Below are 13,068 nucleotides of genomic sequence, written 5' to 3'. Positions count from 1 at the left end.
TCTCCTTCTCAATCTTCCTCCAGCTTATGCATGTTTCTCTCTCTCTCTCTCTCTCTCTCTCTCTCTCTCTCTCTCTCTCCCCCTCTCTCAAATAAGTAAAATCGTTTAAAAATTTTTAAAAACATAAATTGAAATTATTTCTCACACTACTATTTTTAAAAAGATTTGTTTATTTGAGAAAAAAAGAGGAGAGAGTATGAGTTGGGGGAGGGACAGAGGATGAGAATCTTCAAGCACACTCCCCACTGCCTGAAGAGTCTGAGGTAGGGCTGGATCCTATTACCTGAGCAGAAATCAAGAGTCAGATGCTTAAGCAACTGAGCCACCCAGGCGCCCACTCACACTATTTTTTATGTCTTTCCCTGTCCTGTACAATTAGGTAGCCACTAAGCACATGTGGCTTTCTAAACTCAAATTAGAATTAAAATTAAATTAAATTAAAATTTAGTTTCCCACACTTCAAATGTTCAATAGCCACATATGGCTATTTGTCATGATATTGAAAGATGCAACATTTCCTTCATTGCAAAAAAAGTTACATTAGACTGTGCTTCTGGACAGTGAATTTCTATGTTGTAGGAATTTTGCCTCATTTGCCTTAGAGTTCTCCGGAGGCCAACACAACAGTTAAGTGCCCAATAGCTACTAAATCAATTAACTAACAGGCCAAACAATAGAAACAATCTATAAAGTAACCTTTAATAAGTATCTGAGATGAACTTTAAAACACATTAAGAACTTTTCTAACAGCACAAAATTCTAAATATTATATGGAAGATATTAAATTAACCAGTCTTTTGAAGACACACGTCAGATTTCCTAATTGTCTGCACATTGCTGACTTCAATATATCCCAGTGTTGGGACATTTTTCAAATTCATAAACTCTTGGTTTCCTGTCCATTGCAAACAGAGAACAAAGGAAAAAGAAAAAAGAGGTTCCCAGGGATGGGTTTCAAATAAATCATGGTTAAGACTCATTGGTGAATCCCATTATGTATTTTAATAAAAGGCTGTGGTAAAGTGATAAGAATCTTCTGGCCTTTCTTACTCCTCTCCCTTCGTCTTTACTCTCCTTCTTCCTTTCTCTTATCTGGTCTTCATTACTTAATAGGGCCAATGAGCACATTTAAAATCTTCCTACCGGGATCCCTGGGTGGCGCAGCGGTTTGGCGCCTGCCTTTGGCCCGGGGCGCGATCCTGGAGACCCGGGATCGAATCCCACATCAGGCTCCCAGTGCATGGAGCCTGCTTCTCCCTCTGACTCTGTCTCTGCCTCTCTCTCTCTCTCTCTCTGTATGACTATCATAAATAAATAAATAAATAACATTTAAAATAAAAAAATAAAAAAAATAAAATCTTCCTACCCCACAGGTCCAATCCCTATCATGTCATCTTCCCAGGTATCTGCAACTCTACACATGCTGTTCTCTTGACCTAAAGCACCCTCTACCATTTTGAGGGGGAAAACCACTCCCTGTCATCATGATTAGCTCCCCTGTGAGTAGCCTTTGTTCTCAGAACCTTATATAACAGCAAGTGTCCATTACAGCAATGATCATAATTATTTCATCATACCAAGATTCTATGTTTTCAGGTCCATAATCATCCAAGCAGAATTGTCCTCAAGGAAAGAACCTGATATGTGGACTCAGACTCTCATTCTACTAGTTAGTGGCCGATGCAATCTCTTTGTGCTTCCATGTTCCTCACTAGAAAACTGAGATCAAATACCTATCTCAAGAGATGTTTTGAGGATTACATTTTTAGAAGCATGTGAAGTATCTTACATGTGAAGCCTGGCATTTAGCATTCAAAAAGGAAGCTATGTACTTTTAAAATATTGCTATTACGTCATACCTTAGAATATATATAGAAAAATATTAGAGATATAATGGAGAAAGATATAATAATGACAAGGATATGTGTGGCCAACAAGCTAATGGGAATGGGACATGTGGGACAGATTTTGGGAGCAAAGCTAGGGACAGAAATTAGGTTTGGGGATAATATATAAAGGTGATGCTTAAGGCCATGATATTGGGTGGGAATTTTAAAGGAAAAAAAGAGACAAGGAGAGGAAAACCTGAGTGGCTCAGTTGGTTAAGTGTCTGACTCTTGGTCTTGGCTCAGGTCATGATCTCAGGGTCATGGAATCAAGCCCTGCGTGTGTGTCCATTTTCAGCAAGGAGTCTGCTTGCCCCTCTCCCTCAATGACTCGCCCTACCTGCTGTGCTGGCGCTCTCTCTCTCTCTCTCTATCCCTCAAATGAATAAATAAAATCTTTAAAAAGAGAGAGAGAGGAGAGAAAATAGAAACAAAGAATTTTGGAAATGACTGATATTTAAGTATATAAGTATTTCAAGTATATGTTCTTATACTTTAAAAAGATATTAAAACACATTTGATAAATGGTTTAATTTTTTTTAATTTGAGTCAACATTAAAATATACATGTGTATGTATTACCTGAAGTTAGAAGGAGATCTAAAGCTCTCAGTCCAACTGTTAACAGGTTTACACTGGCATTATGAACTGTTAGCATTTTAAGAATCAGTCTGTAATTAAAAACAGAAATCAAGGTAACAGTGAATTATCACACTTAGATGTTCGTTTTTTTAGATATTGTGTTTCACTCACCTGTATTTTTATTCATCTCATTGTATTTCATTCCCTTTATTGAAGCTCTTGTGCATTTTTCTTCCATTAAAATTGAGCCAAACTTATTAACAATTAAGAGGGAAATATTATGTCTAAATTAAAAAGTTAAAAATTTTTCCTCTGAATATTCAAACTCAATTATTAACTACTTTCACCCAACTCCATATCTAAACTATCATGAAGAATTATATGCATCAAGAGATCAAGCCCATTTGATACAGACTTGTGAATTACATGTTATGCATGTTGATATATTAAAATAGAGAGATGTAATAAAGACGTTAGTTTGTACATATAAATTAAGAACCCATATTAATATTTAAGTTATTGATTTTTACTATTCTTGAAAGAGTAATTGACAATATTTATCATAGTGAACCCAGTATATCAATAATATTCAACTAGTTCAAATTCATTAAATTTAAATCTCTGAGTTCATCAATTCTAAAATATACAATCTTTAGTCTGTTTCTACCTACTGGTGGTTAGCTTTCCATCATTTGGAGAAGACAGAGCCTGGTGACATCCACAGATTCCCAAGAAACTTGCCACATGGTCTCCAGTTGGCAAGGTCAAGACTTGAGAGACCTTGTCTCTCTACTCCGTCAATTCTCTTCCAACTCACGTTATCCTACCTGTCCCTGTACCATACCCACTACTCCTCACTTCATCTCCACAAGAGAGTTCTCCTTTAGTACTCTACGACTTTGGTGGAAAAAAGTTCTTGAATACAGGGAGATTATGTTTTACAATAAAGTTTGCTGAGAGGGCAGCCCCGGTGGCTCAGCGGTTTAGTGCTGCCTTCAGCCCAGGGCCTGATCCGGGAGTCCCGGGATCGAGTCCCACGTCAGGCTCCCTGCATGGAGCCTGCTTCTCCCTCTGCCTGTGTCTCTGCCTCTCTCTCTCTCTCTTTCTCTCTCTCTCTCTCTCTCATAAATAAAATCTTTAATAAAAAAATAAAGTTTGCTGGGAATGATCTAATATGCTCCACTACAGAAAGCAGTGTGTCTATCTTGTTTACATTACTTCAGGCCTAAAGTAGGAGTATTATAAATATATGATGAACAGAGGGTGAATGAATGAATGAGCAAATGAGTGGCTGAATGAATAAGTGAATGAGCTCCCTACAGAAATGTTTATGTAATTTAATTTGAACAGTTAGTTTATACTAGAATATGACTAGATGAGTTTTCTAAAACTCCCTAAGGTTATATAGATTGCTAATCTTTGGGGATTTTGGAAATTCTCAGCCAAGCCAAGGGACACATAACATTTCAATTATTAATTACAGTATATTTCGTATAATTCCTCATTAAATGCTGCACTCTTTAGAAGTGACTCATAGACTTTCAGAAATTGTTTGGAGATGAGAACATACATTGACTGTAAACATGCTCTTTACAAAGCACTCTTTAGATCCTGGAAACTGAAGAATAGCAACACATAAAACATCAAAGATGGAAAAACAAGTAAGCACATGTATGCTCACCTGTGAACAAACAGCTCTTACTTGTTTAAACTTGCAACTATGGTTGAAGTATCAACCGTAAACAATACGAAAATGTAAAATTTAGTTTTGCATAAAATACATTTTTCACAAGCTACATGTCATTGGAAGCAACAGGTATTCACTTCTCTGTGGTAAAGAGAAGTCATACTAGGTACAAAGAACACCTAAAGTTCATAAGAAAAGATAATTTTTAAGCATCAAGGGAAAAAAAGTTATACAAAAAGGATTTTCCTGGAAACACATTTTTCTTCAGAAAACTTTTCTGAACTAATTATGGCTGAAGAAGTAGTTTCATCTATGAAGTCATTATGTTGCAAACTGCAGTAACATAGCTGGTAAAACAGCTATCAAGATTTGACTGCAGATGTGCTGAGAGGTAATTTCCTCCTTTTTCTTCATTTTGAAAGCTGTGGTTTAAGCTCATAAATGTATATATATGAATACATATACATGTGCTTTTTAAAAACAGTAAAGCATAAACTTCTGAATTACTACTTACAGAACAAACTTTTAGTACTCATGTTTTTGAACTAGTTTTTATCAGTTCTACTATTAAAAAGTAAAAACCTTTTGTTGATTTGAATTCATAAGTAGTCATCAGAAATCTACAACCTAACCAATTTTATAACTGTATTATTATATTACTAAAATAATAATAGCACCTGACATTCTACCTCAAATGTTGTTTTCTAACTCAATTAGATAATATACTACTGAGTTAAAAGAAAGTTCTCTATAAATGTAAGTCATTGATTTCAGAAAAAAAAAATCTGTATTTTAGAGGATTTTACCAGATTTGCTTGAATTACAAATATATGACATATTAAGGGCAGGATTGTCATATGTCTGGATAAACACTTAATGAAGTTTGTTTCTACACATCTGTCATACTTACTGGTGAACCCCAAGGACTTCCCAATCATGTCCAATGTCCTGAGGTCCCATTAAGCTTTGCATTGTATTTGGACAGATTTCTATCAATTTGCAAAGAAGCGACCAACCCACCTGAAAGAAAGAAAGGCAAATATTCACATTTTTTAAACACGCTAAAAGACCATATTCAGTCTCTTCATTCTTAGTAGACTAGATGACTCCCAAATTTTTAAAGAATTACTTTAAAACAAAATGATATCCAAAATACTTACTGAAGAAAGTAGGTCATATTTAAAATATATCTTTTAAATACACTTAAAAGGCAGCCCTGGTGGTGCAGTGGTTTAGCGCCGCCTGCAGCCTGGGGCGTGATCCTGGAGACCCAGGATCAAGTCCCACGTTGGGCTTCCTGTATGGAGCCTGCTTCTCCCTCTGCCTGTGTCTCTGCCTCTCTCTCTGTCTCTATGAATAAATAAAATCTTTAAAATAAATAAATAAATAAATAAATACACTTAAAAGATATATTTCTCGGGATCCCTGGGTGGCGCAGCGGTTTGGCGCCTGCCTTTGGCCCAGGGCGCGATTCTGGAGACCTGGGATCGAATCCCGCGTCGGGCTCCCGGTGCATGGAGCCTGCTTCTCCCTCTGCCTGTGTCTCTGCCTCTCTCTCTCTCTGTGTGACTATCATAAATAAATAAAATTTTAAAAAAAGATATATTTCTCCAAAAACCATACAAGAAGGGCATGCAAAAAAATATTATGGCATTTCTGAATTAAGGAAACAGATGTCTATTATCTAAATAAAAAGAAATTAAATAAAATGAAACAAAAAATAGTTTCAGAGGACACACAAAGATTATGAAGTACAAGATTTTTTAAGTCACATCTACCGGACAGAATTTCTTCTAAATACTTAAGATTTTAATTGTAGGGGGGTAAAAAATGAAGTACTTAGGAATGGAGGCTAAAAAAATATTTTTAATTGAAAAACAAAAAGGAATGGAGGATTAGGAAAAGTTGGAAATTCTGATACCAAACCAAGTTATTAGGAAAGACTGCTCCACAGGTACAGTAGCTAGATAACTGGCAGAGAAAAGGAATTGTCTGATGGCACTGTAACACCTGGTACAGGAAAAGAGAAAGCCACTATAAGAAAGAGAGAAGATAGAATTTCTCAATGGGTCCATCTAGGTTTCTTTAGAACATCCAAATGTGAGTTGATGACATGTGGACATCAGAAATATCCCTAGACATTTTCCCACTTCCAAATGAAATATGATCCTACCAATACGCTGTAAATACTTTTTTTAGTCTGTTTATACATGGTGCCAATTTGAATAAGATGCTCTTCTAAAAAAAATACAGTTTTTAAAAATACAACTTTTTAAAAAACATAGTATTTGAATTTCAAACTAGAGATTACATTTAACTCACTCTTCCTATTGTGTATTCCTCTCTAAAGTTAAGGGATCTTCCATTCTATTATATTACAGAACTAGATTTGATATAGTCAGGAAAAAGAAAACCCAAAGAAAATAGAAAATGCACTAATGTGTAGCATCTAGAGATTAATGAAAAGTGTCTAGGTAGGATATGTGATAAACACCGATATATGAATCCTGATAGCACGATCCGCTGTCAGCATTGCCCAGGGAAGGAAACAATATAGAAAAGGTAGGACTTCAGCCAGATTTCAAAGGAATTAGAACACAGTCTAATTCAAAATAGGGAGATGGAAGCCTCTGAAACTACTAAGCTGTGAGGAGAGTAAGATGCTGGGTAGTAACGACAGTGCTGCAGGGTAAGGCTCTTGCTGGGCAAGACTGGACGCAGAAATGACGCAGAGCTCAATGACAAGGTAAGAATATCCAGTAAGGAATAATGGCCCAAGTTTGTTATTTATGAGAATAAACAAGGGCTTTTTCCCAAGATAAAAATGATTACACAAGATCTCTTTACAATATTATTTCTGAATCTTTTCTGAATTAAGCATGAATTGCTTTACTCTGTCATTACATCCTTTTACATAATTTCAAATTGCTTGAAAAGGCAGCAATTTCTGACAGCTATTTTTACCTATATTTAAGTAGGACATCCTCCTCCACGTAAGTTGAACAGACATCGACAATCCAGCTGTCATAGAAACCAGCTATTTTCGTGCTTTCATAAAACACATCGAAGCTTTTTCCTCACGTATTTAAGAAAATAACATTTGGAACAGCTTCCGGTAGGAAATAAATCATAAGTCACATAGGATGCTCTACTCATTTCTGTAGCTGCATGAGTGACTCAAGGAGAAAACCTGTTTTGTTTTGGTTGGTGAATAAGCAGCATCAGTAATTGCTTTGCAAAAAAAGATTGAGGCAACTGAGCCTCTGTGATTAAACAATCTCTGGCAGCAGAGCAGAGGTAACAACTGATCCATTAATCTCCTCAATTAAAAGCTTATCACTCAGAGAGAAGGTTCCTATCCTGCCCAGTTATAATACAATTAAATTGGTAGTTCACGTTATTATAATTATTCTGGAAATTCAAGCATCTAATTAATGCACAATGGGAAAGAGTCTGGGGCTAGAGAAAAATTTAGTGACTTTCATTTATTTCGTTCTCTTACTTCAAAGGTTGAAACTGTGTGGATAAAGACAAGTAATGTAAAATTAAGGAGCACTGAGAAATGATGAGATGATTGGCAAAAAAAGGAAACTACAGGACAGCTAGCCTAACTACCAATTCTCTAAAGACTGTCATTTATTTTTTTTTAATTTTTTTTTAATTTTTATTTATTTATGATAGTCACAGAGAGAGAGAGAGAGAGGCAGAGACACAGGCAGAGGGAGAAGCAGGCTCCATGCACCGGGAGCCTGATGTGGGACTCGATCCCGGGTCTCCAGGATCACGCCCTGGGCCAAAGGCAAGCGCCAAACCACTGCGCCACCCAGGGATCCCAAGACTGTCATTTATTAAGGAGCAGTAATAAAATATAAAAAGACCTTGGAAAAAGAATTTGGAGTCTGAAATATCACATTAAATGAATTCTGGAAAGAAACCTTAATATTTACTTTTAAATTTACCTTACCTTCTTCAATTCATCTTTCAGAAGTTTTAATTCAGCACTTCCAACTAACTCAACATATAAAGCATTAAAGGATGTGTGTGTGTGTGTGTGTGTGTGTGTATATATATATATATATATATATATATATATAAATTACACCACAAATATGAATAAATCTGAAGCAAAAAAAAAACTCACTTTAAGTGGAGTATTAAAATATTGGTAAAGTGACCCCTTTCTATATTCCCTTGATAAGACCAATGATAATTAAAACTGATAATGTAATTGTGCCTAGCAAGGCCACAGTATTTGTAACAAATCACTGTACTTCTTACTTGCATGAAAAGCTTGTGAATTCAGAACGTATAGTGAAAAGAGATTCTGAAGGTATGTGAAGACTTGAGTCCTGGCTCTGTCATTAGCAATGTGGTACTTAACTCTGGTAAAATGTAAAGGTAAAAATGTCCAGTGAGATTTCTGAGAGAGCAGTGTGATTCCAGTGAGAATTAAATGATGGGATAACATGCCTTTGCAGACTAATACACACATGGTGGGGAAATGAATAATTCTATTCCATTAAGTAACCAAATCAAAAGACAATTCCTTATTTTCTTCATACGTCGTCTCCGGTACCCACTGGACGAGGTATTAAGTGACACTCAGAGCCACTCCATGCAAACATGTCCAGGTGTGGATAACTTCTAAAACAAAGAATGAAGTGGTGGGTGGGTCTGCTCCAGCCTCCCCTGGATTCTCAAGTTTAGCACTGCCTCTCTGGACCCTGCACAGCAAGCCCTCCAAAGGTCCCGCGGGTTCTGAGTGGCACCCAACAGGAAGACTCTCTATACCATGCACGGAAGCCAAGGAATAGAAGCTGCCAGACAAGGCACTTCTGAACACCAAAGCAGAGGCAAGTGAGAAGGGATGATGTGGGAGGGAAGCAGCAAGCACAATGGGCCAGCTCTAAAATGTGACTCATATTTCATGGGCAAAATTCAGGCACTGGATGCTAAAAGGAACAGTGTCTCTATCACGCCTCCCATCTTTTCATGATTTTGTTTGCTAACAACTTGAAAATCAATAGTCAGATGGGAGATATTTCAGTTGAAGAAAATTTAAAATAACCGTTTATCCCAAATGTAAATGTCCTCATTTAAAAGAAGCTAGGAATATGGTTCACCCAGACTAGACATAGCTGGATACAGAGATGAATGAACATAAAGATAAAGGTAGATACAGATTTAGAGATCCAGATAATTCTTACTTGCGTCTAGCCTCTCCAGTAAGTATTAAGAAACACTGGCTTTCTGACTACACCTTGAGAGAGTTCAAAGTTCAATTCTCTTTCTCTTCAGGACCCAACAACATGCAAGTGCCTGATTTCAGTTCTCTAAATCTCAAAATCTACAAAGGAAGTCAATATGTTAGCCAATCATTTGTTTTGACTGTAAATCATCCTCAATTATCATCTTCATTTTTTTTAATATATTGAAGGCATTTAACACATTTTTGTGTTCCCTGTGGTACTGATTTTAAGTCTCACTTTTATATTCAGTTTATATGAAAAGAGTTGAAAAATATAAACTTACAGGAGGATGGTAAAACATCGCTTTCTTTAGATAACACAATGCACACTACAATTAAAGGCCAGAAATCTGTTCTCAAATTTAAAAAAGAAAGAAGAAAGAAAAAGAAAGAAAGAAAGAAAGAAAGAAAGAAAGAAAGAAAGAAAGAAAGAAAGAAAGAAAGAAAGAAAGAAGGCAGCCCCGGTGGCTCAGCGATTTAGCGCTGCCTACAGCCCAGGGCGTGATCCTGGAGACCCAGGATCGAGTCCCACATCAGGCTCCCTCCATGGAGTCTGCTTCTCCCTCTGCCTTTGTCTCTGTCTGTCTCTCTCTCCTCTCTGTGTGTTCTCATGAATAAATAAATAAAATCTTAAAAAAAAAGAAAGAAAGAAAGAAAGAAAGAAAGAAAGCTTAAACCTATGAGAATTTGCCAGTTACTTCATTTTATTAATTTAATCATCATTAATTTTTTAGTGGTTAATTATTCTCCTTTCCCTAACTGTTCACAGCGGTGTCATCTCTAGAACATGCTGTTCTTGGTAAGATCCTTAGAATAATTTGATTAAATGCTGATACTGGTGAATTCATCTAGCCAATCACAGAAGTAAATTTCAACTTCTGATTATTTCCTACCCACCACCAACCATATTTTGTAGGTCAGTTGTATAAATCTACTTCTACAAAAACAATTAGGGAGCTCTTAGCGGGCCCTTTCACATCAGTAACATTTGATCATGACTTGTATCGCTTCCTTCTTCAAATCACAGTCAGTGGTTTGAGAAGCCAAATGCCAGAATTAACCCAGAACTTTTGGGTGTGTAATATTGACAGAAAAACATCTATTTCCAGACAGAAAGGGAAACGGGTGACATGAAAACAACTCCTTTACCTGCTGCACACTAGCGACTCTCATATACAAGTCCAAGACGATCAACACAGGCACGTGGACTTTTTTGCCTTGAAATAACTTGGAGGCTGGAAGAGAAGGGGGTGAGGGAAAAAGAAGCAAAGTCACCATCCATGCACAGGGGATGAAACAGGGAGAGAAAGCAAAAGAAGTGAGCGCAAGACCTCCCTACAATTCTCAGCTCCTTTCTGCCCTAAGGAGTTGACAGTCTGTGGCTTCTCAAGAGCCCAGGTTTGTGCAACTCCGAAAAACGCGAGGGAGAAAGTTTGCAAAAAGAGGCGGGAGGGGAGTGGAGGAGAGAGTTTCTTTGCGACTCATTACCGTGGTCGGCGTACGTGAACACCAGCATATCCTCCAGGATTTGGACCAGGGTCTCTATCTGTTTTCCTTCCTGGACATTGTTCAGCCTGACTATCAACTTCTTCAGAGTTTCCTCGTCCTCCTCCTCGCAGCCCTGACAGCTGCCACTGGCCATGACGGACTCTGCTCCACGCGGGTCCCTCCCTCGCGGAGGCCGGCGGCTGGGGCCGGGATAGGGCGGGGGTTAGAGCCCGGGTTAGAGCCCGGGGTTAGGGCTCGGGGTTAGGGCTCGAGGTTAGAGCCCGGGGTTAGAGCCGGGAGTTAGAGCCCGGGGTTAGAGCCCTGGGGTTAGAGCCCGGGGTTAGAGCCGGGGGTTAGAGCTCTGGGTTAGGGCTCGGGGTTAGAGCCCGGGTTAGAGCCCGGGGTTAGGGCTGGAGCAGGGCCTGGCGCAGGGACCCGGGAGAGGGGGGGTTAGGGCTCGGGGTAGGGCCCGGGGTTAGGGCCCGGGGTTAGGACCCGGGGTTAGGACCCGGGGCCCGGGCTCCGCCGCCGCTCGCGAGCACGAGCACAGCTCAGCGCCGCAGCCCGCGCGCCCCGCCCGCCCCGTCCGCGCCCACGCCCGCCGCTCCCGCTCGGGGAGGAAGGCCCCGCGCCCCGCGCCCTGCGCCGCCCTCCCTCGCCGCAGCCCTCCTCCTCGGCTGCCTCCTCCCCCACCCGGGCCCCAAAAAGGAGCTCAGCGGCCTGCGGAGGCTCGGCCGAGGGAGGGCGCGTGCGGCTGGGGCTGGGCCCGGCCGGGTGGCCCCGGTCCCCGACCCGGAGAGCGCCGCCTCCCGGGACCGGCTCCCGCTCCTGCTCCCCGCGGGAGGAAACGGAGCCCCAGGCCCGGGCCCCCCGCCCCCGCCGCCGCCCCCGCGCCCGCCCGCGCCCCCGCCCCCGCCGCCCCTGCAGCGCCCCAGGCCCGCTCCTTCAGCGCCGCGGAGGGGCCGCCCGCTCGGAAAACCTAAAAAATGAAAGCCGCCGCCTATCTCCAGATCTAAGAATAGAAATCTGGGCGTCGGGAAAGGAGGACACCGCCCAGTTGGCCCCTTTTAGGAAAACATGTTCTTTAGAGTTCCCCCTATAGGGAAATGAATAATTTCCCACCAGGGATGGAGAGGGATTTCTGCAATCAAAATGTGCCCGGCTGAAGGCTCTTTTTTCTTTTTTTTCTTTTCTTTCTTTCTTTCTTTCTTTTTTTTTTTTTCCTGTGGTTGCTGTGGCTTTTTGTAGGGGAGCAAATCCCTTCCCACCCAGCCACCCATTCCCCCCGCCCCCTCGGTTATTTATCTTAAAGCTCCGTTGGCCAAAAGTTCACTAAAATTAACTTTTGGAAATTTGAGTTTGCGCTCCGTAGGGTCTTGATAATTGGGGCGCACCAAAGAATAAGCAGTTCTCAGCCCTATTTAAAGAGAAATACAGGGTAAATGAAAAGATGAAAGCGGAAAACCGGAAAAGGTGAAAGATACAAACCTGAACATCGTTCTCCTGGTATTTAAAATTACTTATAAGTGTCTGTAACTCTAAAGTTAAAAAGGAAAAAAAAAAAGTACCGAAGTAATGTGTTTTTCAGGAAGAGAAACCTAAGTAAGAGACACTGGAGGCAAGGCCGGACAAAGGTGATCTGTTGCCTTCAGAGGATTTGTCCTGGGGGTCATTTACTTAGGAAGGAGAGAATTGGACTGGAAGTTAGTCCTTCACAAATTTAGGTGGTGTGTTTTCACTTCTCTTGCTTTATCTGATGATGATTCTGAAATGAGTGAGACAACTACTGATCCTTCTTTTGCTAATGAGGACATTTAGATTTAGTGCTGATAGAAGACTACTGTTAGAGTCACACAGATAGAAAGCTAAGAGCCAAGACTTCAACCCAGATAGATGTCCCAATGCTGAGCTGAAGGTTCTTCACACAAATGGAAATGAAGGAGGCTGCCCTAATACATTAGTAAAACTGCACATTCTAATTCAACCTCAATGGTGTGAATGTTTCACTGTCATAAAAACATTTTATCCTTTACAGACACATGCTAAAATTTACAGTTGAAATGGCTAGGAATTGCTTGTAATCTGGTGGTGGAGAAAGGGGTGAAATGGGTAGAGGCAGAGATGAAATAATACCAACTTTTGATTTGATCATTGCTGAACATAGGTGATGGGTTCATG

General features: G+C 40.0%; 1 protein-coding gene across 2 annotated transcripts in view; it reads right to left on the bottom strand.

Annotated features, from left to right (window-relative positions):
- LRRK2 (leucine rich repeat kinase 2) overlaps positions 1-12,106 on the bottom strand; it is a 143,856-nt gene extending 131,750 nt beyond the window's left edge. Inside the window, exons 1-5 of one of the 2 annotated variants that reach the window (XM_041736739.1) lie at positions 12,013-12,106; positions 10,891-11,090; positions 10,552-10,637; positions 5,065-5,174; positions 2,468-2,556 (exon numbers count right to left, since the gene is read on the bottom strand). In XM_041736739.1, coding sequence (XP_041592673.1) covers positions 2,468-2,556; positions 5,065-5,174; positions 10,552-10,637; positions 10,891-11,044 — 439 coding nt within the window. In that variant the 5' untranslated portion in view covers positions 11,045-11,090; positions 12,013-12,106. The other variant, XM_041736738.1, reaches the window with a different exon arrangement.
- Between the last annotated feature and the right edge of the window lie 962 nt (positions 12,107-13,068).

This window comes from Vulpes lagopus, chromosome 21, assembly GCF_018345385.1.
Source record: "Vulpes lagopus strain Blue_001 chromosome 21, ASM1834538v1, whole genome shotgun sequence".
In the NCBI taxonomy this organism is placed as follows: Eukaryota; Metazoa; Chordata; class Mammalia; order Carnivora; family Canidae; genus Vulpes; species Vulpes lagopus.
The sequence above is the reverse complement of the archived record's forward strand: the minus strand, read 5'-3'. Positions and strand labels throughout refer to the sequence as shown.